Source organism: Trachypithecus francoisi, unplaced genomic scaffold (genome assembly GCF_009764315.1).
Source record: "Trachypithecus francoisi isolate TF-2019V2 unplaced genomic scaffold, Tfra_2.0 Lachesis_group18, whole genome shotgun sequence".
Lineage (NCBI taxonomy): Eukaryota > Metazoa > Chordata > Mammalia > Primates > Cercopithecidae > Trachypithecus > Trachypithecus francoisi.
Window position 1 is genome coordinate 15,718,024 of NW_022681463.1, and position 26,763 is coordinate 15,744,786.

Here is a 26,763-nt window from a genome sequence, read left to right on the forward strand (position 1 = left end):
CAGATTTCAGTAACAGCAGATCAAAAATGCTTGAAAATAAATTTTAAAAAACAAATGCAATAAAAATACAAATGGAAAATAGAGTATAACAAGTATTTACAGAGCACTTACATTGTATTAGGTATTGTAAGGAAACTAGAGATGATTGAAAGTACATGGGAGGATGTACACAGATTATTTGCAAATTTATTTGTTCTAACTGGACACACATTTTTATATCAAGGACTCGAGCATCCATGCATTTTTGGTAACCACAAGGGTCCTGGAACCAATCTCCCATAAATACTAAGGGTGAACTCTCCCCATAAAAAATAAATATGAGAGAGATATAAAATAAAACTGAAAGAAACTCTTCTATCTTAAATACTCCGTATTAAAAATGACCAGAGCTCCTCCTTCACTTCAAAACCAACAGGTCCGTTTTTTTAAAAAAGGACAGTGACATAAAATTATTCAGTAAGGCCGGGTGTGATGGCTCACACCTGTAATCCCAGCCCTTTGGGAGGCCAAGGCGGGCGGATCACCTGAGATCAGGAGTTCGAGACCAGTGTGACCAACATGGAGAAACCCCGTCTCTATTAAAAATACAAAATTAGCCAGACGTGGTGGCACATGCCTGTCATCCCAGCTACTCGGGAGGCTGAGGCAGGAGAATCGCTTGAACCCGGGAGGCAGAGGTTGTGGTGGGCTGAGATCACGCCATTGCACTCCAGCTTGGGCAAGAATGAAACTCTTGTCTCAAAAAAAAAAAATTATTCAGTAAGAACCCAGCAACATCATATAAGTGACAGCTAGTAATTTCAGTTGTAAGTTTAATGACAGTATCTGATTTGCTCTCCTAAGCAGCAAGCAGAGACCCTAAAATACAAATGAATATGCTCACGGATACAAGCAGCCTGATATTTCTGAATCACCCCACATGCCTATATTCTACATAAATGGATTTCAATTAGTGAGATGAATGTGAAAGACAGTGCATTTCTTAACTCTTAGAAGTAAAAACTGTTTGTGAAATTAAATTAAAACAACAAAATCATAAAGATGAAGACTTGCTAGTCACTGCTAACGTATAGGTAATAAAACCTGACTTAAAATACTGTATTTTGAAAAACAAGTCAAAACTAGAAGCTCCTTGATGACAATGCAGTAAGGCCCACCTTAAGTACTTGTGGATAATCCATCTCTCTAGATACGCAGGACTTCAGCCTCCTCTACTGCCCCACAGCGAACATTTTAGACAATGCCTTAAACAGTGAAATTCCATTCAGATCCAAACTCAGAAAGTGTTACATTAACAAAATCCAGTAAAACCTGATAACATAGTATAAATCATTTCAAACCACCCTTGGTAAATAGATCTGTATTTACAGAACCTTCTTGAACATATAATAGGTAATGATGCAATGAAGACATTTTTATAATATTTATTAAGATAACAAATTTATAAATTGAAAGACTCAGAGGCACATAGTTTAAAAGGCCAATACCATGGGAATAATGAAGTCAACACAGAAAAGTAAGAAGATAGGAACAGTTACAACCAATACAAGATTTTCTTTAAAAGCCACATTCCCCTGGTGAACACATCACAGGAATCATCCTTCAAAATTACCATGATAAAAAGTCATTTCCTTCAAAGAAAAATAATTCTTTCCGCCTACCGAGCCTAGAAAATCCTATTTACAATCCTGTGTCCTGCCTTTCATCAGTATTATTTAACATGGCCTCCTTTATTCTGCCATTAGAAGTATGGAAAATTTTATAGCTACTGTATTTACAAATGCACATAATATTTAAATTTGCTCTTCATTGAGAACAACTCAATATATACTTAATCAAATCACAATACAAATGCTTTATAGTGTTGAAGACACATCTCATGGGGGAAAGGTATGTGGGAAGAGGTGTATTTAGAATTACGGTGTTTCTGAAGGATTACTAGGCCAATAATGCTGATAAAACTCAAGGTAGTCACAAAAACAGGTCTTTGTTGATGAAGAGTTTAATTTATTTCTGTTTTAACTGGACACACTGGACTTCTTCAGTCAACCTTCACCACACTGTATATTTTGGTAACAAACCAAAAGCATGCAAAGAAGCCAATTGTTCCTATAAGAGAAAAAAAAATAAACCCTTTTTCAAAGGAAGTGTCATACTTTACACAAAAATACAGACTTACAATGACTGGTTCCTTAAAAAAGTCCCAAAACTATAAACTATTACCCGCCAGGAATATATTACAGATCTATGAGCACATCTGAAATATATACGACCACATCAAGTTTCTTACAAAAACTCATAGAATTTTTTTCTACTCTAAGATTACCTAAGCTTTCTATAATACACATTATTGTCCTTACCACATAGAAAAGACTGAAGGATGTCAACTGTCCTTTCCTATTTAAGAATATTTTGTAACAAAATGGAAAATGCTACTAGAATTTTTTAAGGTATGAGATGAATACATTAAAACAGGTGCAAATAATGATTAATTGGGGATATTTTCTAAGTGCAGTTATTGGAAGTTATCAGTCTTCAAAGAATTATAATAAAGTAACTCAGTAAGTTTTTACAAAATGTTAAAAGTGACATGATTAGGATAATAACAAAAATGCATTCTAGCTGAAAATGAGAGACAGCATGACAGCAGAGAACACAGCAGCTCTGTCATGAACTGTGTGTATCATCCTTGGGCAAGTCCACTGACATCTCCAAGCCCATTTACCATATTAACTAGAGAGAAATTTGTCTGTCCTCATTGCCTCCATAGACTGTTATGTAGAGCAAATGAGACAATTCATGAAAACAATGTATAGCTTGATTTTCAGGTATCAGTCGAGATTCCAAAGTATCTGAATGCTAGATGGGGGCACACTGTTTTTTTGTTTTTGTTTTTTTTTTCAGTTAAGCAAAATTAGCTAATATTTATTTTCATATATGAAAAAAACTGTACAGTCAAATCAGGTAGAGTTAGAACAGAAAATATGGTTTTATGATATAAAATACATTAATAATATTGATCATGAATAGCTAGGAGGATAGTCATAATTATCTCAGTACTAGGAAGACAGCTGATGATGAAGTATTCATTCCTGATAAAAACTCTTTTTTTTTTTTGCTGTCTCAAGAACTTTATTAATAGATCATTAAGTGTTTGTTTTTTTTTTCAGTTAAGCAAAATTAGCTAATATTTATTTTCATATATGAAAAAAACTGTACAGTCAAATCAGGTAGAGTTAGAACAGAAAATATGGTTTTATGATATAAAATACATTAATAATATTGATCATGAATAGCTAGGAGGATAGTCATAATTATCTCAGTACTAGGAAGACAGCTGATGATGAAGTATTCATTCCTGATAAAAACTCTTTTTTTTTTTTGCTGTCTCAAGAACTTTATTAATAGATCATTAAGTGTTTGTTTTTTTTTTTCATTTCTTAAATTACACTTTTAAGTTCTAGGGTACATGTGCACAACGTGAAGGTTTGTTACATATGTATCCATGTGCCATGTTGGTGTGCTGCACCCATTAACTCGTCATTTGCATTAGGTATATCTCCTAATGCCATCCCTCCCCCTCCCCCCCCAACCACAACAGGCCCCGGTGTGTGATGTTCCCCTTCCTGGGGACACTCTTTCAATGAGACAAAAATGAGGTTCAAAGGGGTTAAGTGACTGTCTCACGGTCACATGGATGGTACTTGTGGCCAGAATTCAAATGTGTTTTTTCTGACTTCAAGCATAGTACTCCTTCCACATGCACACATAAGGGGCTATAAATAGTCCTTGTACACATTTTACATTTAAAGTCTCAATGGTTTTCACCATTGTTTTAAATGCAGTACTCAGAGAAAATATTAAAGGAGATTTTCTAAATCAAGAGACTATACATGGGACATTACCGAGGGAAATCACAAACATCATTATATCCATCCTTACATTGTGCATGTATTGAGGCCCTACTTTGTGCAAGGCATTGATGTGTGTTTTGGAGAACATACAAATATACCTTTTGCATACTCCAAAGGGTTATTATTCAGGCTAGGACTGGGGTTAATTTCAGAAAAGCAATAATGAAAACATCAATATATTTATATAACCTTGTACTTACTTGCATAAATTTCAAGATGACAATATTTTAAGATGAGAAAAACATTTAATCACTATCTAGGCAACTCTAAGAAACTTAAGTTTAGTTACTTAATTTTGTTCTTTTTTTTTTGAGAGAGAGTCTCGCTCTGTCACCCAGGCTGGACTGCAGTGGTGCCATCTCAGCTCACTGCAAGCTCCGCCTCCCGGGTTTACCCCATTCTCCTGCCTCGGCCTCCCGAGTAGCTGGGACTACAGGCGCCCGCCACCTCGCCCGGCTAAATTTTTGTATTTTTAGTAGAGACGGGGTTTCACCGTGTTAGCCAGGATGGTCTTGATCTCCTGACCTCGTGATCCACCGTCTTGGCCTCCCAAAGTGCTGGGATTACAGGCGTGAGCCACTGTGCCCAGCCAATTTTGTTCTTAATATGGAATATATGTACATACTAAAAGTGGCTTCTTTCCTTTTGTGACAGAATAATTACTTCTGTTTTGTAAAATGGATTGACTTAAATACAATAAAATGGCATTGCTTTGGAGTTCTGAAGCAAATACAGACCATACCCTATTTTAGAGAAAGGTAAGGCATTTAAAGGGCTCACTACTCCCTTATCCAGAACCCCTTCCACCTGTTCACTAAAGGAAAAATAAAACTGAAGAAAGTGAAACACACTATAAGTCACTGGTTTAACTGGTTGGTTCAATTTGGATGTGGCTCCATAATTCAGATTACAAAACTCAACTCTGAATGAACGAAAATATAACACTTTAAAAATCAAAATCAGCCAGGTGCAGTGGCTCATGCCTATAATCCAAGCACTCTGGGAGGCCGAGGTGGGCAGATCATCTGAGGTCAGGGGTTCGAGACCAGCCTGGCCAACATGGTGAAACCCTGTCTCTACTAAAAATACAAAAATTAGCCAGGCGTGGTGGTCATGTGCCTCTAATCCCAGCTACACGGAAGACTGAGGCAGGAGAATCACTCGAACCTGGGAGGCAGAGGTTGCAGTGAGCCGAGATTGCACCACTGCACTCCAGCCTGGGTGACAAGAGCAAGACTCCATTTCAAAAAAAAAAGAATCAACATCAATAAAATTTAGGTGATGGTTAAGCTATCATTTTCTGTATGATATGCCTGGGAAAACAACAGATTTTCATAGTGATCATTAGTTTTTGTGTGTAGGCTAGGAATAAATTATTCTCTATGGACACACAGGGCACAAAAATAGTTATTCCTTGTTTCACTGGCTACTGCTGTTTTATAAATGATTTATTAAAATTTGCAGCCCTGGACCTAAATCTACCACGTAGCACCAAGACGCACACCCCACCATGTCTGATCGATGACCTGGATACAGAATCGATACCAGTGTCCTAAGCCTGAGACAGCAGCACAGACACTTCAAAACCCAACTCCAGGCTCTCACATGCCAACAGATGAGTGAAAAGCAGAACAGGTTTAATTGGGGAAAAAAACATTTTTTTTTTCTTTTTGGTTCCTGTATTTTCTTTCATAACATGCATCATGAGCTAAAATTTCAGACGCACACTTCGTGCAGTATTACTTGTGACAAAGAAAAGTGCTTATAATTCTTTTTTTAAGTTCAGTCACTCACGCCACAAATGTTTACCAAGCACCTTGGGCTCTGAGATACAGAAAACCTTTATCTAGTTAAGATAGAGAACATATATACACATACAAAATTAATACCAATATAATACACACTATATCCTATTCAGTGCTTGAATTTTAAAGTGGAGATAAAATCTTCTAGATTAAGGAATGTCCCATTATCTTTCCTTGATATCCCCGACCTACTCTCAGTCTCATCTTGACTTCACCTCCTCAGTTTCTACTTAGTCCTAAACTTAAGTCACTATAGCTTCTACCCCATTTCTGAAGTGGAAAAAAAAAAAAAAAAAAAAAAAAAAAAAAAGACTGTGTGTACCTTTAAGAGGTTAACAGAGGAAAACCATGAGCTGTACTGGCCCACGTGTCCCTGAACCTTTACCACAACTATGACCCTGTTTAGCCTTCTTCTCCTGGCTTCTGTCTCATCATCTTCATGCAACTCACAGGTGGGCAGACCAAACTATGCCTAGTTGAGAGGAGGACTAAATACAGGAGCACTAACAGAATAAGCCTTCATGGGTTTTAAAAAAGATAAACATTTATAAATTATTTTTATAATAATTTAAAGATAAAAGATAAACATTTATAAATTATAAATTATTTGTCTAAAAACTTACACAATAAAAATAATCACTTAAATTCTAATTTTACCTGTAAAAAGAAAGAAGATCAAAACCATTATCATGGTATAACCAAAGTACAGAATTGTGCTTGCTGTTCCTGTGATCTGCAGTTTTGAAAAGAAGTAGTGTATTGCATATATTAAGAAATAAACTGCAGTAAAGCCGCTGGTAAGGAATGAACGCCATTGCCAATGATAATCCTAGGCAGTAAAGAAAAAAGAACAAGAATTACATTCCAATTAATAGATGAGATGCAGTTAACTAAGGTTCAAAGCAAGCATAATAAAGGAGACAGCCCCCAGTCTAATTTCTGCTATCAGTTCCAGGCTCTTTCTCCTATTGAACTTCATCCATTCCTCTCTCCTCACTAAAGGTGCTAAGAAGTGCCCACTGTCTTTGGTGCAGCTGCTTAAAAACTGGCTAAAAATGTTTAGAAGCAGCTTAAACTGTTTATGAATAATAAAGCATTAGGCTGTATTTAAAAATTTATTCTTCCCAAAGAAAACCAATGTACAAATAGCTTACAACTTACTTACAGGGTTTGACATTAATATTATTATATTAAAGTCTGGTCAACTCCGTATTAAGAAGAAGATTATTCTATTAAGGCCTGGTTGGAATCCAATTTCACTTATTACTAACATAATTTAAACAAGGCAGATGATTAAAATAGCTCTTCTTGCTTTTAAGTGGCTTATAGCTTAATAGAAGATCTTTTAAAAGAGAACACTTCACTATCTCTCTTGCCCTTTGGAATATGTGAAAAATAAATACATTCAAAAAGCAAACTAAGATTAGAAAATCCTAAAAATACACACACGCACGCACGCACGCACACACACACACACACACACAATGCAACAGCTAATCAATAAATGCAACAGGTAATCAACAAATGCAGCAAAATTGCAGGGCAGAAGATCAACATACAAAAGTTGGTTGTGTTTTTACACACCAGCAATGAGCAATCTGAGAAGGAAATTTAAAAACCCAATTCCATTTAAAATAGCACCCAAAAGACTAAAATACCTAGGAATAAATTCAACCAAGGAAGTGGAAGACTTGCACAATGAAAACTCTAAAATTCTGCTGAAAAAAATGACAGAAGACCTAGGCAAATGGAAAGACATCCCGTGTTTATGTACTGTTAGACCAAACATTGTTAAGACAGCACAATACTCTTCAAAATGATCTACAGATCCAGTGTAATACCTGTCATAATTCCAATAACCCAACGATTCAATTTCTGCAGATATGGAAAAGTTAATCCTCAAATTCAAATGGAACTGCAAGGGGCTCCAAATAGTCAAAACAATCTTAAAAAAGAACAAAGCTGGAGGACTCAGCCTTTTTGATTTCAAAACTTACTACAAAGCCATAGCAATCAAAGTAGTGTGGTACAGGCATATAGACCACTGGAATAGTATTGAGAGTCCAGAAATAAACCCATACATCTATGGTCAATTGATTTTTGACAAGGTTGCCAAGACCATTAAATGAGGAAAGAACAGCCTGTTCAACAAATGGTGCTGGATAACTGGATATCCATATGTCAAATAATGTAGCTGGACACTACATCACACAAAATACAAAAGCTAACTCAAAATGGATCAATAACTTAAATACATGAGGTAAAGCTATAAATCTCAGAAGAAAACATGGGGGTAAATCTTCATAACCTTGAATTTGGCAATAAATCTTTTTTTTGGTGGGGGGGAGGGGGACAGGGTCTCACTCTGCCACCCAGGTTCTGGAGTGCAGTGTTGCAATCATGGCTCACTGAAGCCTAGATCTCCTGGGCTCAAGTGATCTGTCCACCTCAGCCTCCCAAGTAAGCTACCACACCCAGCTAATTTTGTTATTTTTTATAGAGACAAGATCTCACTATGTTGCCCAGGCTGGTCTCAAACTCCTGGGCTCAAGCGATCCTCCCGCCTCAGCCTTCCAAAGTGTTGGGATTACAGACAGGCGTGAACCACCATACTCAGCTCTAGTTTGACAATCATTCTTAGATATGACACCAAAAGCATAAGCAACAGAAGAAAAAAAATAGATAAATCTGACTTCATCAAAATTTAAAACTTCTGTGCAAAGGACATTATCAAGAAAGAACCAGAACTGCAAATAACAATCTAATAAAGATCTACTATCCAGAATAAATAAATAAACTCTTACAACTCAACAAAAAGACAAATTTAAAAATAGGCAAAGGACTTGAATGGCTATTTCTCCAAAGAAGAAATACAAATGGCTAACAAACACAAGTGCAAATGCTCATCATTAGTCACTGCAGAAATGCAAATCAAAACCAGAACAAGACACCGCTTCATACCCACGAGGACAGCTCCAATTTTTTCAAAAATGGAAAGTAAGTGTTGGCAAAGATGTGGAGAATTAGAACCTTTGTACATCGCTGGTGGGAATGTAAAATGGCACAACCACTGTGGAAAAGTTTGGTAGTTCCTCAAAAAATTGAACAGAACTACCACATGACCCAGTGATTTTACTCCTAGATATATACCTCAAAACCAAAAACAGGTAAGCAAATGAACACTTGTACGTGAATGTTCACAGCAGCACTATTCACAACAGCCAAAAAGTAGAAACAATACAAATGCCCATCAATGGACGAATGGATAAACAAATTTATCATTCTGCCATAAAAAGGAATGAAGTGGCCGGGCGCGGTGGCTCACGTCTGTAATCCCAGCACTGTGGGAGGCCGAGGCGGTGGATCACGAGGTCAGATCGAGACCATCCTGGCTAACATGGTGAAACCCCGTCTCTACTAAAAATAGAAAAAAATTAGCTGGGAGTAGTAGTCCCAGCTACTCGGGAGGGTGAGGCAGGAAAATGGCGTGAACCTGGGAGGCAGAGCTTGCAGTGAGCTGAGATCATGCCACTGCACTCCAGTCTGGGCGACAGAGGGAGACTCCGTCTCAAAGAAAACAAAAAAGAAAGGAATGAAGTACTACTATACATACCACAATACGATGAACACTGAAAACATGCTAAGTCAAAGAAGCCACACACAAAAGGTCACATATTATATGATTCAATTCATAAGAAATGTCTGAACAGGCAAAACAGACAGAAAGCAGACTGTTGGTTGCTAAGGCCTAGGGGAAGCAAGGAATGAGGAGTAACTGCTTAGCAAGTATAGGACTTTAATTAGGGGTGATAAAAATATTTTGGAACTAAACAGAGTTGGTAGTAGCACAACATTGTAAATGTTGTAAGTGCCATTAAACTGTCCACTTCAAAATGGTTCATTTTCTGTTATGTAAATTTAACCTCAATTTTTTGAATAACATACCAAGTTTAATAAAGTTAGATTTTTCTCCAATATAGACAATAAATATTAAATAATAGATTTAACACAACCTAAATCTTTAAAATTCAATTCTACCTATTACATAAGGATACTATCATTTTGGTACTGCCATGAAGAGAACTTATTACAATGTGATTATAGAAACTTTTTAACAAATTTTCTTACTAGTTTACTTCTATTAAATGTTCAGTCTAAATTTGTTTTTAATATATTATTTTATATTCTTTTATCTCGGGCATGATATAAATATTTATATCACAAGAGTATTAATTTTTAAGTTGGTTAAAAAACAGCACGGAAAACTTAGCACAACTTACTATTTCCGGAAAATTAACATGTTAAAGTCTCTAATAGTAATCTCTAACTAAATACACAGAACCGGGATATCTTAATCCTAAAGAAGGTTGCATTTGATTTAGGAATACAGGTCAATGTCTATCATAATAAACATACATCTACAGAAATTATTTTAATAATATACAAATTGCAATATGCCAAAGTTATAAATACTGTCTACAAATTAACATAAGTGAATACTGCTAATACATACCTCTGCACATAGGTGGAAATAGCAAAGAAGTATAGTTGCTTCAGAACAGGTAATAACCAAAATGATAAACACCAGAAACAGGAAGCCAAACATGTAATACATCTGGTGTGACCTGTAATCAAACACGTCAAGATGAAACTATACATATTTTCAATTTGACACCGCACATAACACAATCTTGTCATTCTTCTTGAACTGAAAAGGTTTGCTTTTTCTCTCAACTAACCAAACAAGACGAATTATCATAGGTTGGGATGGTGATGGGGTGGGGAAGGGGAGGAGTAGGAAGGATATGTCAGTGTCACTGGACTTTACCTTCCTGCTCAGGGAGGCCTGAAACTTCTACTTATTCACATATGGCTAGTCTACTCATCTCCTGGTGAGCCAGAGATATTTGATAAACACTGACTGAAAAGACAGAGCCAACTAAGAATAGGTAACTGTTTCTTATCACATATAATAAAACCAGTTGAATTTGGAAAATTAATATAACAATTGAGAAGGAAAGATATGTTCTAATCACCAAAAAGCTCAAATTTAGTTCTAATTTTCTGTCACCTCCAACCTTGGTACTTTCTGTAACATATGTCAGTGTGATCCACTAACAATCATGATATAACACTATATATATACACACACGGAATGGCTCAAAATGACTATTATGAGTTTTTACATGTGAACAAGGAATCGGAGAATGAAGGCATCTGAGAATTGGAAAGGACTCTGCAGGTCATCTAGACCAATCCCTTCATCAATCCCCTCCAACAAGTGCTCAGAGGATCTTCTCTGGAGCAGTGCAGATTAGTTAGGAACATAGGTTTGGAGAAACTTCGGTGAATTCTCTGTCACAGGGTTGCTGTGTAACAAGGCAAATTACTCAACTTACAAAGCCTCATTTACATCTCTGTAAAATGGGGATAACACTCACCTCACAGAGTTCTGAGAATGAAGTAATAAGAATTAAGGAAGAGTAAGAATTAACAAGCCTTCAATTCATATAATACTAACTGTTACCACTACTGTTCTTCTTCCCACACAGAAAAGATAAAAATAAGCTTTTGGCTTTCAAGATCTCTGGTTACTGAAGAACTGCTTACATTTATAGGATACAAATAGTAACCCATAAAAACAAACAAAAAGCAAATATCACATATAACGGTAATAAGAATGAGAAGACTTTGCCCTTAGCTTACCAAATACTATTCAGAATGAAGAAGAGCTGTATAAAGATGCAGCCAAAGGGCAAAATCCCTCCCATGACAATACCAGGCAAGGGCTTTGTGTAGAACGACTGTTCAGGAATCTGACGTGGAATCTGATTGGTTCGAACTGGGTGTTCAATGGCCTTCAGTAAAGAAAGGAAGGAAGAATTCATAATTATGTATCTGTCTTAAACATTCTTCTCTGCACAAGATTATTTGCCGGCTTTTTTCCAGCTTCCATGCCGTCACTAATGGCAATAAAGTCTACTTAAGACGTCAAATTGAAATTTGTCTTTAGCAGCCATCAACCAGGTACCACCAGGTACAGTACTCGATCTGTCTACTGGAACAAGTTAACACTGTCTCCAGCAGTGATCCACTAACTAATGGCTTTAGACACAGGAAGAAGTACACAGGAGGTAAGAGAACACTTGGAAAATAATAGTTAATAAAAAGGTAGAGTTAGGCTTTTCATTTTCATTACCTATGTACTGTAAGAAATCAGCTGGTTCTGGAATTTTGGTCAATGTATTTTTATTTGGAGGTGGGCAATGTCATCTTTAATAAAATTGCTCAGTTTTACTAAGACTTAAGAACATGAAAACAACAATGAATGGCTGTATGAAGCTTTACGACCATAAGGAGTTGGTGATGTTCTCAACTATTCTCCCTTTCATGACACTACATGGTGGTAAGAAAATCACTGGAACCTGAAGTACACAAGCAGCCACCTCAGAGGGGAAAAGAGTACAGATGTAGAAATTCATTTTCTTGTAAAAAAGTTCAAAAATATCCTTCTATAGTTTTTGTGATGATAAATCAAAATTTAAAACTTGGTATTTTCACTCAGACCATACTTCCACTGACTAGATTATTATTTTACATGTAGATACATGAGTATACAGGCAGAGAATCATGTATATCATTCTCCAATACTTACATTTTTAACTTTTATTTATTTCCCACGCTGATATTAAACAGGAATATTATAAACTTCAAACCAGCAAAGTTTTGGAATTTCAAGTAATTATTTAATGTAATTAAAAAATTCAAACCCTGTCAGTTCACTACTTCTGAGGTATAAAGTCATAAATTAAAGAAAATGCCAAAGTTGTTTAAAAAAATCCTTCAGCAGCCAGGCATGAAAGTGCAGTGGAGGCTGTGGAACAAGCACCAGCTTCTGCCAGGGCCTTCCGGGTCCTGCTCACAAAGTGCACTAAACATACAGTCTTTCTTTTACCCTGTGGACTTGATATTTTCAGAGAAGGACAGGGATACTGAAGTGCAGTTAAAGAAGGATACTGGTAAGACGGAAGAATAAGATTTCGTTTTTTTTTCCTTTTAGCCTCAGGGCAAAAGTGGACAGCAAAGTGAGAGAAGGCCAATTGCAGGGTAAGAGAGAAACCAGAGGAACGACTGAAACCTGATTATGATCTTCCTTAAAATCCAATATTAGCAGGGAAGCAGATACAATTTATTTCAAAGCTACATATCAATCACAAACATTTGCTACTTTTACTCTGCAGCCACTTTTCTTATAGTGACTTCTTAACCCACCCTCTCTGCTTACTTAGTTAAGCTTTGTGCCTTTTGGGAGGCCAAGAGAGGTGCATCACCTGAGGTCAGGAGTTAGAGACCAGCCTGGCCAACATGGTGAAACCCTGTCTCTACTAAAAATACAAAAATTAGCTGGGTGTGGTAGTGCATGCCTGTAATCCCAGCTACTCGGGAGGCTGAGGCAGGAAAATCACTTTAACCCCGGAGGTGGAGGTTGCAGTGAGCCGAGATGGTGCCACTGCACTCCAGCCTGGGTGACAGAATGAGACTCCATCTCTAAATGAATGAATGAATGAATGAATGAAATGAATGAATGCTTTCATTAGTTTATATTAGCATTTCTTTCCCAATTAATCTATATTAGCTTCTATTTACTTAAAAAAATTTGAAACCTAAGTTTAGATCTGTAACCTCTCTACCATGCTCCTAAATAATACTACTATTTTAAAAATATTCTATGAAATCCAGATCCTAAAGGACAAGTTTACATCTTTACATACTTCTATGATATCTTTTGAGATGGCATATGCTAATTTCTGCAGCTAAAATTCACCTAAGTTAACACCTATAAACTTACATTCTTCTTAAAACCAAAGTATGCACCAATAAACGTCAGAGGCACAGATATACAGAACCAAAGGGCCAATATGGCAACCAGTGTCCCAAAAGGAATAGCCGCTGAAGATCCTTCTCCCCAGAGGATCAGATTCATTATAAAGAAGTCAGCAAAGACAATCCTGAAAGACACAACACCAGAGATAACAAAATGCAACAGTAGTATGCAATGGATATTACAACTTCTATGTTTCTAAAATACATATACAAAGAAAGTGGAATTGCTGCATCACAGGATGTGTGAATGTAAAACCTGACTGGAAACTACCCAATTGCTCTTCAGATTGGGTTTGCCTGACTTAAACTCCTACTAGTAGCCCATGAAAGTCAGTTCTTTACATATTTTCATTATACTTACAACTGTCAATTCTGTTGTTTTAATTTGTATTTCCTATTGAAAACTGCAGCAAGTGTCTGGTGTTTGCTGGCTTTTTTGGTTTTACCTTCTGTGACGGGCTGCTGATATCCACTGCTCAGTTTTCACTTGGCCTGCATGTCTTGCCAAGTCATGTATGTAAGTTATTTACATACTCTACTTACTAATTCCTTGTTAAACGTCTTGTTGCCACAGTCTGTGGCTTTTTCTGAACCCAAACATCTAAATGTGTGTAGTTAATTTCCGTTAGGTCTTTCTTCTGAATACATTTTTTAAAATATGGTTGTAATCATACAATAATCACTGTACTTAACCCACACAGTTTTTAAGTGCGACCACTTTCCTCTTTATCCGTTGTGCACTCTGCTTAAGAGAAGAAAGCCTTCCCTAACCTGGGATCATGAAGCTGCTCTTCCATATTTTCACATAGTAGTTACGCCTGGTGCATTTAGATTTGACTCCACCTAGAACTGACGACTTTCTCCCTTCATGAAGAGAATCAGTTGTCCCATCATCACTTATCTAACAGCTCCTCTGGCTCCAGGTGCCACATCTAGCAAGCTGCCATGGATACAGGGCCTACTTCTGTATTCTCCATCCCAGCAGCTGCTGGACTCTCTAAACACCTTCATGGGACTTGATCTTTTCATCAAGAAACATGGCAAATTTCCATCTCTTTCGAGTTAATAACCTTGTAGGCCTGTCATATGGATTGTGCATACTTTGAGAGGTTATTTCAGGCGCTGTATAGGTTTTCTGTGAATACAGCCCTCTTCCAGCACAACTACCACTACCATTAAAACATTTAGGGCCGGGCGCGGTGGCTCAAGCCTGTAATCCCAGCACTTTGGGAGGCCGAGACGGGCGGATCACGAGGTCAGGAGATCGAGACCATCCTGGCTAACACGGTGAAACCCCGTCTCTACTAAAAAATACAAAAAACTAGCCGGGCGAGGTGGCGGGCGCCTGTAGTCCCAGTTACTCCGGAGGCTGAGGCAGGAGAATGGCGTGAACCCGGGAGGCGGAGCTTGCAGTGAGCTGAGATCCGGCCACTGTACTCCAGCCCGGGTGACAGAGCGAGACTCCGTCTCAAAAAAAAAAAAAAAAAAAAAAAAAAAAACATTTAACTGGCTAATGGTGATATTTAGGATCTTGGAATATTAGTTGATACCTAGCCATTTTGCCAAACTCTTTTTATTAGTTCTACAAGTTTTACAGTTAAAATTTGTTGGTGTTCTTTGTATACAAATAATGTCATCTATAAATAATAAGATGAAATCCACCTTTTTGTTTCCTCCTTTACTGTGAACAGAACTTAAATAACAAGTCATGAAAGAGATTTACTGAGAATGTCCCTAGTGTTTTATTATCAGTGATGTTGGTTCTGCATTAGAGATAAGATTCTTTTTAATACAAGGAAACATTTCCTTATTAAATTTTTTTAAAACCTGAAAACAATGCTCAATATTATCAAAGGTCATTTTACTGCATCTGTTGCAGTAATTATATGCAGGTGTTTATTTATGTAGAATTATATGACTAGATTTCCTGTTATTAAATGATCTTTCTATTCCTAGGTGAACACCAAGTCCCCCTGCCCCTGAATACTTGAGTTCTTAGCATGCTCTATTTACCTGCTGGTGAACACCTACTGTTAAGAGTAGGATGAAGAATATCAATCAGAGAAGGGTTGATCAGAGACATAAAAGAAGAACCAGCACAGGATAATTTTTATGAAGCCAAAAAAGTAAGGAGTTTCAAGGAGAAGGTATTCCAATGTTAGACAATATAGAGAGGCAGAGAGAAAATGGTTTCTAGATTTGAAAATGGTAAACTTAAAAGTTTCAGTAAAATGACGGAGAAAAATACGAATGACGTGGCTTTACACTGCAAATGTTTACTGAGAAAATGAGAAGAAAGGAGTATAGACTATTTTTTTCAAGGCATTTTGTTGGGAATAGAAAAGAAATGAGATAGAAATAAGAGGAAAAGATGCTTATGATCCCTTTTTAGGGGAGAAGGGAGCAATGGAAGATGTGTGAGATTGGAGGGAGAGGTGCCTGAAAAGCAAGATTTGGAGATTCTGCAGGAAATCACAGTCTTGGTAAGGAAGGACACCTTCGTGAGTTGACAGAGGGAAAGAAAACAAAGGACATGGCTTGAGAAAAGCATAGAAATGTGAATAGAACCCATAACCAAGAAGGCTGTGAATCTTCGGTGGAGGTGACAGAATATTTATCCCAAATGTGTATTAAAATGCTGCTGCCAGCACGCTTGCATTTCTAGCCTGCAAATGGAACAGTTCTGGTTTCTAGACTTCATCATCTTTGGCTTTCTTTATTGGTGTAGCCTGTTCACATGTCAGTTCTTGCCCACCAGAAATGTGCAGGTTTGGGAGGAAGTGGGTTCTGTTTCTAGAACCAGAACCACATCAGATAATTGAGAGGAGAAGCGTTTTCAGAGAGTGAAGGATTTTTGTTTTGTTTTGGATTTGTGGTGGCTGTTTATTTTCTATTTTTTGGTGTATATTAGTTTATTTAATGAAATAAACTCTAAAAAGCAGCAATGCTTTGGATAGAAACGGGACAACATATGCTTGCCTAAACTATCTGCAGGTGCGGATTCCTTCCGTGACTGGGTCAAAAGCTTTAAATACAGCCCTACAGAACAACATGTCAGACTGACCACTAAAAACCAAGAAATAGAAAGACTTTGAAGAGAAGGAACTAAAACATTTCTCATGTCTAAAGGTACCTTCCCCAGATAAGACATGTGGTAATCATTTGGCAAATGTTTATAAAATATTTATTTTATCCCTTTTCGAAAATTAAATTTACTTTCTTAGGTACATGATTTAGACACACAGAGGATTAAAGACTCAAGGACTGAAAATTTGGGGACTAACATGTAACTATGTTAAGAAAGTAATTCTTGAAAAATTCACTTACCCAGGACAAAGAAATGATGTTAATAAAACATTTGTTTTCCACTTCTCACCTCCAAAGGCTATAGAAGAAAACAAGAGTGGTATAAACACAGATTTTTCTTTAAAGCAAACCAAATATCCATATTACAAGTCTGATATCTGCAAAACTGTCAGATACTACTGAGTACTCATTCCTAGAAAACGGAAATATGATGTGATACTCCCTTATTAAATAATCCAAATCCGACATACAGCATGGGATTCCCTATATAAGTCCTGCTCTAGAGAATCAGAGGCAAGTCATCAAGCTCAGTTCCTCTTTCCCCCTCACAACCAAAAGAATTCTTAAATCCTGAGCCAGTATCAATCAATGGGCCTATGTACAAGAAGGGGACACGGGACTCTCACTTATCTTGCAGTCAGTTTCAGAATTTGTTATAAAACTAGGAACCGTCAAGCCTGAGGTGCAACACATTTACATTTCCACAGCAGGCCGACTCTTCCTCTAGCACTGTGGTTTCTAGGAGGAACTGTGGTTCCTAGGAAATGCGTGTGTCAGGTGAGGCAACTAAGAAGAGTAGAAAGGTTATGACCATTTGACAGAACATGTTTGTAATATATGTTTTACTCTCCTTTGCCTCTCTTCAATTTTTTTTTCCAGTTTAAAAAATTCAAATACTGAGGTAGCTAGAGTGAAAAATGAAAGTACACCTCTGCTCCCAGTTTAAAAGTCAGAAATGAAACTGGCTGAGATCTCAGAACAGCTGTGAATTTTAAAAAAGTTTTAACATAGTTCATAGGCAAGTTTAAGTGCCACTTGCCCTAGAATAATGAAATTTTATATATACATAAAATCATATATATGTATCATGATTTGAATTCACAGTGTTTCTGATAAACAGACTGTTATGAAATGATTAATTCTGGGTTTACTACAATTCCAGTCAAAATTCAGGTAATACACGATCTGCAGCTGAGAGACCTGAAGGATGAGGAGGCATTAGTGAGAGGAGCGTGGATGGGAGTGGGAAGGCAGGCAGCCTGGCCGAGGAACCCACAGAAAGCCAGTGTGGCTGAAATGGTGAGAAAGGGGGAGTGTGGCATCAAGTGAGGCTGGTGTGGCAGGCAAAGGGCTGACTGTATTTTGGATGCATTAAAATCCATATGATGACCCTAATCCTATCTCCTTTGGTAAAGGGGAAGAAAGAACTTGACAAAATTCACAGAAATTAAAACACACTTAAAACACACATACATACAGGGCTTTACATACTCAAGAGAGAACTGTGTCTGACAAGGTCTAAGTTAATCTTCTACCTGGGGCTGAGACTACCCAACCCCACCTTCAGGTCATCCATGTAAGTCTACTGTGTTTCACCTCAAAAGTTTTTCATATTGCTAGACCGTGGGGAATCACTGTATATCCCAGACAAGACTGTGGCATTCCCGAGGAGGCCAGCTCTGGTCCCTGCTGACCCTGTCAGTTGCTTTCTAAGCCGTCCAGTCCCATCTCAGCCTTACTCTGTGGCCCTGACCCTTTTTTTTCCATTGAACTTTATTTTACTTCTAGAAAGCAAGAACACAAGAGATTGTGACTAACGCAATTACAAAAGTAACTTTCCAGCTCTCCAAAATAGTGAGATCTTTGTTTACTTTCAACTGTTTTTTATAAATATTAAATGGATACAATGTAAGTACGACCTCTCATATGTAAGAAAAAGTACATCTAGATATACTACTTGTTTTAGTGAAAAAAATCAGTGATACTCATTTGTATACTTTTCCCCTTTATTAGTCTATATGTGCGTTTACGAACACAGCATCTCTAAGTTCAGCCCAACCTGTTAAGCCAAAGCTTAAAGAAAAAAAGAGGGAGGGGATAGTGGGTAAGTGGCACAATTTGCTTGTTTCACTAAACATTTTCGAACAAATAAATCTTGGGATAGTCACTCATGTCACAAAAGGAATCACCAAGCAGGCTCCTTGTAACTAAAACCCCCTGTGAGACACACTATTTTCAGAGCATCACCATCGGATACCCAGGTCAGACCTATAGTTGCGGCAGAGTCCCTTCCTGATCAGACACCAGTCACGGTGGCTTTGACTTACACTTATAGAATCTGGCAGCAACATAGCCTGCGGGGGTGCCCAGCAGCACCCACAGGACCACAGCACACGTCATCAGTGCTCCTCGGTTGGCAGGTGACAAAAATCCCAGGCAAGCGAAAACTAAAACACAAATCATGAAAGGTTATACATGTTATTACTGTTTCCTTTGCTGTGACATGATAGAGAAACCCTGTTGTTTTTTAAACAAGAAAAAAATACAACTTCATGAAAAGCCATGTGCTCTCTTACCACGCAGCTCTACTCAATTTTAGTAATATTTAATGTACTGCACCAATCTGATCATAGATGAGGCAAACTTCACTTCAGAAGTTTCTTGTGAGAGTCCAGAAGACCTCATCCTTCCTGTGATCAGACTGGATGCTCAGCAGTGCATCTGGCTCTTCTGAGATTCAAGTACAGCCTTTAAAATTAACATAAATGAAAACGTTTCCACTATGAAATATTCTCACTTTTCTTTCATTAAAAATATAGGGGTCCTCTGGGGGTTAATAAAAAAAAAAAAAAACCCAAAACCTTACAACATTCAAACATAAGAGACATACAGAATCTAATCAAAGAACAAAATGAGGGAGACAGATTTCATAGGGCCATTAGCTTTTCACAAATAAGTGCAGGACCTGGTCAGCAATGCGGGGAAACCCTGGCCCTACCTTATTCATGTGGTTAGCTTTGTTTGCTCTTCCCCATATAAGCCTTCCTACTAACGAGAATTAAAATGCTATATTATATCCATAGAAATTCCCAGCTTTAAGCTGGGACTTAGAAGTTATAAGGTGCTCAGAATCCCAAGGCAAGTAGGATACTGCCGAGAAGAGTTTCAGGTGGCTTTCTAAACCCAGCAGCAAGAAAATCCCCATTGTTTCCCCCAAAACACACATGACCAAGCACATATGTGAGCAAGCACACACACACACCTCTGATGAGCACCAGAGTCATGATCAGCAGGAAACACATCAGGGTAGCTTTAGAAGATGTACCAGGATTTCAGTTAAGATGCAACCCCTTTCTCCTCCCCCACCTGAAAACTGGACTGCCCTTCAGCAGAAAGTTCCTATTTGAGGACTCAAGGAAAATGATTCCCATCGTATTCTATCCTAGATTCTCTGAAACTTTCCTTCCTTAAAAGTTCATTTTTCTAGCTGACCCCAATAAAGATCAGAGCATCGCAGAAGACAGCTCCTAATAAGACTTGAAAGCAGAAGTTGGCCAGGTGTGGTGGCTCACACCTGTAACCCCAGGACTTTGGGAGGCCGAGCCGGGTGGATCACGAAGTTGAGAGATGGAGACCATCCCGGCCAACATGGTGAAACCCTGTCTCTACTAAAAATACAAAAATCAGCAGGTGTGGTGGCAGGTGCCTATAATCCCAGCTACTCAGAGGCCGAGGCAGGAAAACTGCTTGAACCAGGGAGGCGGAGGTTGTAGTGAGCTAAGATCATGCCACTGCACTCCAGCCTGGTAACAGAGCGAGGTTCCATCTCAAAAAAAAAAAAAAGAAAGAAAGAAAGAAAGCAGAAGTTTATCTTCAAGTATTCATTCTGCTCTAAGTCTAGTTTGGCTCTCTGTCATCCAGTGCCTTCACCCTACCCTCTGTCCAAACCTTTTTTATGACACCTTTTCCTGACCTATCCTCTTTAGCACAACTTACTTCCTTTTAGTATGACATTAGTTAGAAATTCTAGCTCTACCTATCAAAGTTGTATCTCCTTAAGTTGTTAGATTAAAAAAAGAGATGTTCTAGTCAGTCTTCAAATTGAGCCTGAAGGTGTGAGTCAGTGGTTCCCAAACTTATTCAGTGCCAGACATTTGGAAATGATACTGCTCTCTGCAAAGCATTTATATAATTAATTTTATCATAAAAATTTGGAAAAACTTTACTAACAAAAACCACTATAGTAGTATGTATTTAATATGTAATCAAACATAAAAAAATAAATGTTTACTAAAAAATTATTAAAGGTTTCTGAATTCTCCCAGTATATTCATTTGTTGCTATTTATCAGTAGTAGGCATCAATAAAGTAAAATACATTTAAAAAGGTAAAATTTAGAAAATTCTATTCATAAACATTTTTTCTCTTCCAATTAAGAAAACCAGAAGACAGTGGAATTAAGTATACACAGAGGTAGTTTCAGAACAACCCCTGGGGTTATCAATACCTCTAAGAAACATCTATTTAAAAAAAAAAAAAGAAGATTGTCCTAGTTGGCAAAAATTTAAATACAATTTCTGAAGTTGTTGAGGTAGCTCAAAAATATTCTTTTTATGGAGGAAGGAAGGTCTTTTCTACACACTCGCTTTCTCTAAAGAAGGAGATCCTGCTTCCTAAATCCTCCCCAGGTGAGAAGGGTCTACACAGTGCTTCCTTCCCCATGCCCCCTTTTCCTACTCTCCTCCCTCTGTGGAAGCCAAGAATATCCTGGAACCCTAACCAGACTGTGCCTGCCCACGATGGCTGGGTAAAAGAGACCCTAAATGGTCCTGGTTCTGGGCTGTTTAGACTCAGATGCTGATGTTCATCTCCAGTCCAGTGCTTTCCTGACAAAGGTTTCGTCTAGGAAGAGCTGAAGGGAGAAACCAAGAGTCAGTCTTTGGGTGCAGCTAACCCTGCCCCAAGTCACTTAGATTTTGAGAACCTAAAGGACTCTCAGAAATAATCTGGCTTACCTACCCACTTAGAAAACCTGTGGGTTTTTTTTTTTCCTTTTTTTTTTTGAGATGGAGTCTTGCGCTGTCGCCCGGGGTTGGACTGCAGTGGCGCAATCTCAGTTCACTGCAACCTCCGCCTCCCAAGTTCAAGTGACTCTCCTGCCTCAGCCCCTCAAGTAGCAGGGATTACAGGCGCCTGCCACCATGTCCAGCTAATTTTTTTTGTATTTTTAGTAGAGACGGGGTTTCACTATATTGGCCAGGGTGGTCTCGAACTCCTGACCTCGTCATCCACCCGCCTTGGCCTCCCAAAGTGCTGGGGTTACAGGCATGAACCACGCACCCGGCCAGAAAAACTTCAGTTAACACTTACATAGAGTCACAAAGGTCATAATTAAAATCTGTGTCCCAGATCCTAGAAAGACTGATAGCAGCATCCCTTTTCTTGGAGGACGGAATATATCACCATGAACAAGTTTCCAGCCAAATTCTTCCTGGGCATCTTCCTAAAAGGGGAATGAAATCAGTTCAATTGTCTTATGGTATCAACAAGACAACTATAGACAGTTTGTTCACTGTTGAAAATGCTGTTACAGAAAAAAGGTTTTTTTAAACTTATTTTAAAAATGTTAGTATCTATTTCAATTTTGAAGAATACAGGTTGACTCATGGAGCTTAATATGACTTTGTTGAACGTATATGTCAGTTTCTTGAATTTATGACATTAAGGTCTACAAATATACTTATTGAGAAACTTTACAAAGACAATGTGTTTGCTACCTAGTTCTACTCTAAGTCAAGCTTTGTGATCTGACTTGATGACAATTTTTAGTCACATTCTATCCTCTTCATCCTACTCTTAATAATCTCGACAATAAGAAAATGGCATTAGCTCTCCTATTCTAGCTACTCTGCTAATACAGTAAGCATGGCTGTAAACATATTAGTAAGTGTGTCACCAGCCCAAACTGCAGCCCTGATCTCCAGACACATACACAAGTACCTACTCAACAGCTTCACTTGGTTGTTTAATACACATCTTGAACAGAATTATCCACAACTGAACAGATTCTCGATTCTCTTTCCCCCATCTAAATCTGCTCTTCCTGTAGACTCCTTCAGTAGATAAAAACTCCATCCTTCCAGCTGCTCAGTCCCCCAAACCCTGGAGTCATCCATGATTCTTCCCTTCTTTCCCTACCTTGCACACAACCTTTTAACAAATGCTATGGTTCTACCACCAAAATATATCCATAAGATGCCACCACCTTCCTGGTTCAAGTCATCCCATCTTACCTGACTACCGAATATACACTAAACCTGTCTGTTCCTGTGCTTGCCACCATTCAGTTGATCCTCAATACAGCAGCCAGAGTGATCATTCCGGTGGTTTGAACCAGAAACCTGGGGTCATTCACTGACTTTTCTTCAGCTTCTACACTCTCCACTGCCAGCCAGTCAATCAGCTCCACCTCACCTCCCAAACATCCTCCATATTTATCTGTCCACTCACCTCCTTCCTCCCTGCCACCATCCTCAGTCTCCGGGAATTCTGTAACAGCATCCTGACTGGTCTTTAAACCTCCAATTTTGCCCTGCACTGGATAATTCTCAACATAATATTCAAAGTAATTTCCTTAAAACACACATCTGGCCATGTCACTGCAGTTTAAAATTATTCAGCAGCTTCTCAATGACCTTCAAACTGTACAGCTTATAAGACCACTGGAATCTGGCCCTTGCTTGCTTGTTCAGCTTCCTCTGTCAACATTCCCTCAAGGGTAATCGGCATTCCTCCTCGATTCCCCATTCAAAATACTATCTTTCCAAGCAGTAGACAATGCTATTACTAATATATTAAATTTACATTTTTTTAAGTAACTATAAATCAGCTGAAATTTGAAATGTGGAAAATTATACAGAGGCATTAATCCTGCTTTTAAAATGTCTAGGCCAGGTGCTGTGGCTCATGCCTAGATTATAATCCCAGCACTTTGGAAGGCCAGGGCAGGTGGATCATTTGAGGTCAGGAGTTCGAGACCAGCCTCCTGGCCAACATGACGAAACCCTGTCTCTATTAAAAATACAAAAACCAGCTGGGCGGTAGTGGCGCGTGCCTGTAATCCCAGCTACTCAGAAGGTTGAGGCAGGAGAATCGCTTGAGCCTGGGAGACGGAGGTTGCAGTGAACCAAGATTGCATCACTGCACCCCAGTCTGGATGATAGAGTGAGACCCTGTCTCAAAAAAAAATAAAACAAAATATAAATAAATAAATAAATAAATAAAATGTCTAACTTTTAAGGCAATAGTAAAAATCAAAATATTTTCCTCCCTTTGGTACAAAATACTTTCCTACACTTGGGAATTGGACTCCACTTGGTCATTTACAAGGAATGTACAAAGTTGAAGTATTATTAGAAGTATGCAGGCTCTAAGTGAATTAAAACTATATCTGGGATTGGCTTCAAAAAACCTGGTGGGCATAAGTGGCATTCCACAGATGGAAACAAGATTGAACCTGAGATGATTAAGTGTTGGACTAGGGTGTGGGTACACTAATCTCCTTACTTTTGAGAATGTGTATTTAAAAAGTAGGGGAGGAAAAGTATACGCATCTCTTCTTTTAGGTGGGGTAGTATTAAGAGGGGCCATTTTCTGATCACTTTTTATTAAGTAGGCACTAAAAATATCAAAAGGTGTAAGTGAAAACTAAGTTTCCCCCACGGAGCAAGGCCCCTTGTTCTGCTGCAAACCAATGGGACTAGGTTCTTGTTATTCTTGCAGAGATATTCTACCTATATATAAACAAATGTATGAATAGATTTTTTTTTTTACAAAAATGGTTGCATATTATACACATTTTTCCTATCTTGCTTTTTTAGTCTAACAATATCCTCTTTGTATATATGGTTACCTCATTCTTTTTAGTAATTATATTCTACTATATGGATGTTCTATAATTTCTAAAATTAGTCCCCTATTGACAGGTATTTGGGTTGTTTATATTCTTCTGCTATTTATAAAAAATCACATGCTTATTGTTAAAAAATTTAAATCTTCTGCATTCATTAATTTCTAGAAATGAAATTGTTGGGTCAATTTATATTATAAACTAAGACAGGTACTGTCAAATTGTTCTCCAAAGGTTGTATCTCTTTACATCCTCATACATTATGTATCAAAGTGCTCATGTCCTCAATCCCCCAACACAGACTTTTTTCAAACATTTAAATTTCTGCCAACGTACCAGGTGAACAAACAACAATCACAGAGCAATAATTTCTTTTATGGCTTTTGTCTCTCTGTGATACTCATAAAATTCTACCGTTCTCTAAGATTTAAACATAACTTTCTATATGTTCTTCTAGTGTTTTATAGATTCATTTTCATGTAAATCACTATTTTAGGTAATAAAGTTAGAATTTACCTTTTCTCCCCCAGGTGACCACCCACTTTATCCCCAATACCATTCAGTAAAGCATCTGTTTTTCTCCTGTTGATATACATTTGTTAACCTCTACATTTAGACTCATTGTACACAGAAAATGTTTACTTGGAATTTCTTTGTTCCCCAATCCTTCTAAATCTCCCTTGAGGATTCACTTCATTTATTTATTATTTGCTCAAGCTTTCTATAAATTCTTTCCATGAAGGTCAGCTTGTTGTCAACTGTTTCTGTTCATCTGTAAAAGATAAACACCTTGCCTTCATTCATCTTTTTTTTTTTTTTTTTGAGACAGGGTCTCTGTTGCCCAGGCTGGAGTGTAGTGGTGTGATCACGGCTCACTGCATCCTTGACCTCCTGAGCCCAAGTGATCCTTCCATCTTAGTCTCACAAGTAGTTAGAACCACAGGCGTGAGCCACCACGCCCAATGAATTTTTAATTTTTAAATTTTTTTTTTTGTAGAGATGGGGTCTCCCTATGTTGCCCAGGCTGGTCTTGAACTCCTGTGCTCAAGTGATTCTCTCACCTTGGCCTCATCTTCATTTTTGAAAGATAACTTCTCTGTGTATATAATTCTATGTAAATAGGTAATTACTCTCGCCAATTTAATGATACTTAGTCTTGGAGTTTCCATTGTCAATCTAATTGTTTTTTCCTCTGTAGATGCTGAGTCTTTTTTCCCTTGAGCTGGACTCTAAGATATTCTCCTTTCTCTAAGGTTCTATAGTTTTGTCACAATTGATCTACATGTGGATTCCTTTTTATTTATTTGCTTAGGATACACTGTGTTTCCTATATCTAGGGATTTTACTTTTCATCTATTCTGAGAAATTCTGAGCTGTTACTTTTTCATATATTTTATTTGCAATGAAGAGTTCCAGTATCTGGAATCTCCAGAGGTCTAAATCTGTCCTTTACTATAAATTTTGTGAATTTCCAACTAGTAGCTCATATTTTATTGACCTTAAATTAGAAGAATCCTGTGAATCTAAATTTGGGAGACTTTTTTTCCCAGAGGTTTTCTACTTGATTCTGCCCAGAATCAGAGGTTCTCACTAACCTAGAACCAATTGGCCCCCCTTTCAGAATCCAGGCTTAATCCAGGAGCCTGAGGTTCAGCTCCTTGTAAATGACCCACCAGACAGCCTTCCAAACGGTTAAAGACTCAAAAACAACACTGAACCACAGGGTCGGGGCACCTCTCAGGCATGCAATGTTTCCTGCTCTAGCCTTGGCTCCTGGTTTTGGGCAGTGGGTTGGAGCAGGAGGAGTCCTTGAATACCTGTTTCCTATCATGAACCCAGCAATGCATCAGTAAGTCGTACATCAAGAAGTGACTCACTCATTCATTCATTCATTCATTCAAGAAATATTCATTGAGCACCAACTATAAGCTCGGCTCTGTTTAAAACACCAGATACCACAGTGAATGTAACAGAAAAATTCTACTCTCAAGAGTACACGATCTCATTAGGAAGGCAGACAATAAACAAAACAAGTCAGGAAAATACACTGTACATTAGACGGCAATAAGCGCTATACAGAAAAACAGGATGTATGGGTGTGTGCAGGACAGGATGTAACTTAAACGCGATGGCTGGGAGGGGCTCAATGGGAAGATAACATTTT

General features: G+C 37.9%; 1 protein-coding gene across 1 annotated transcript in view; it reads right to left on the reverse strand.

Moving 5' to 3' along the window:
* Nucleotides 1–1,408: 1,408 nt before the first annotated feature.
* TM9SF2 (transmembrane 9 superfamily member 2) overlaps nucleotides 1,409–26,763 on the reverse strand; it is a 74,873-nt gene continuing 49,518 nt past the window's right edge. The window contains exons 10-17 of the mRNA XM_033177360.1: nucleotides 22,061–22,193; nucleotides 19,018–19,137; nucleotides 16,931–16,988; nucleotides 13,569–13,728; nucleotides 11,426–11,577; nucleotides 10,233–10,344; nucleotides 6,377–6,548; nucleotides 1,409–2,109 (exon numbers count right to left, since the gene is read on the reverse strand). Of these exons, the coding sequence (XP_033033251.1) occupies nucleotides 2,042–2,109; nucleotides 6,377–6,548; nucleotides 10,233–10,344; nucleotides 11,426–11,577; nucleotides 13,569–13,728; nucleotides 16,931–16,988; nucleotides 19,018–19,137; nucleotides 22,061–22,193 (975 nt within the window). The 3' untranslated portion in view covers nucleotides 1,409–2,041. The remainder of the gene's footprint in view (nucleotides 2,110–6,376; nucleotides 6,549–10,232; nucleotides 10,345–11,425; nucleotides 11,578–13,568; nucleotides 13,729–16,930; nucleotides 16,989–19,017; nucleotides 19,138–22,060; nucleotides 22,194–26,763) is intronic.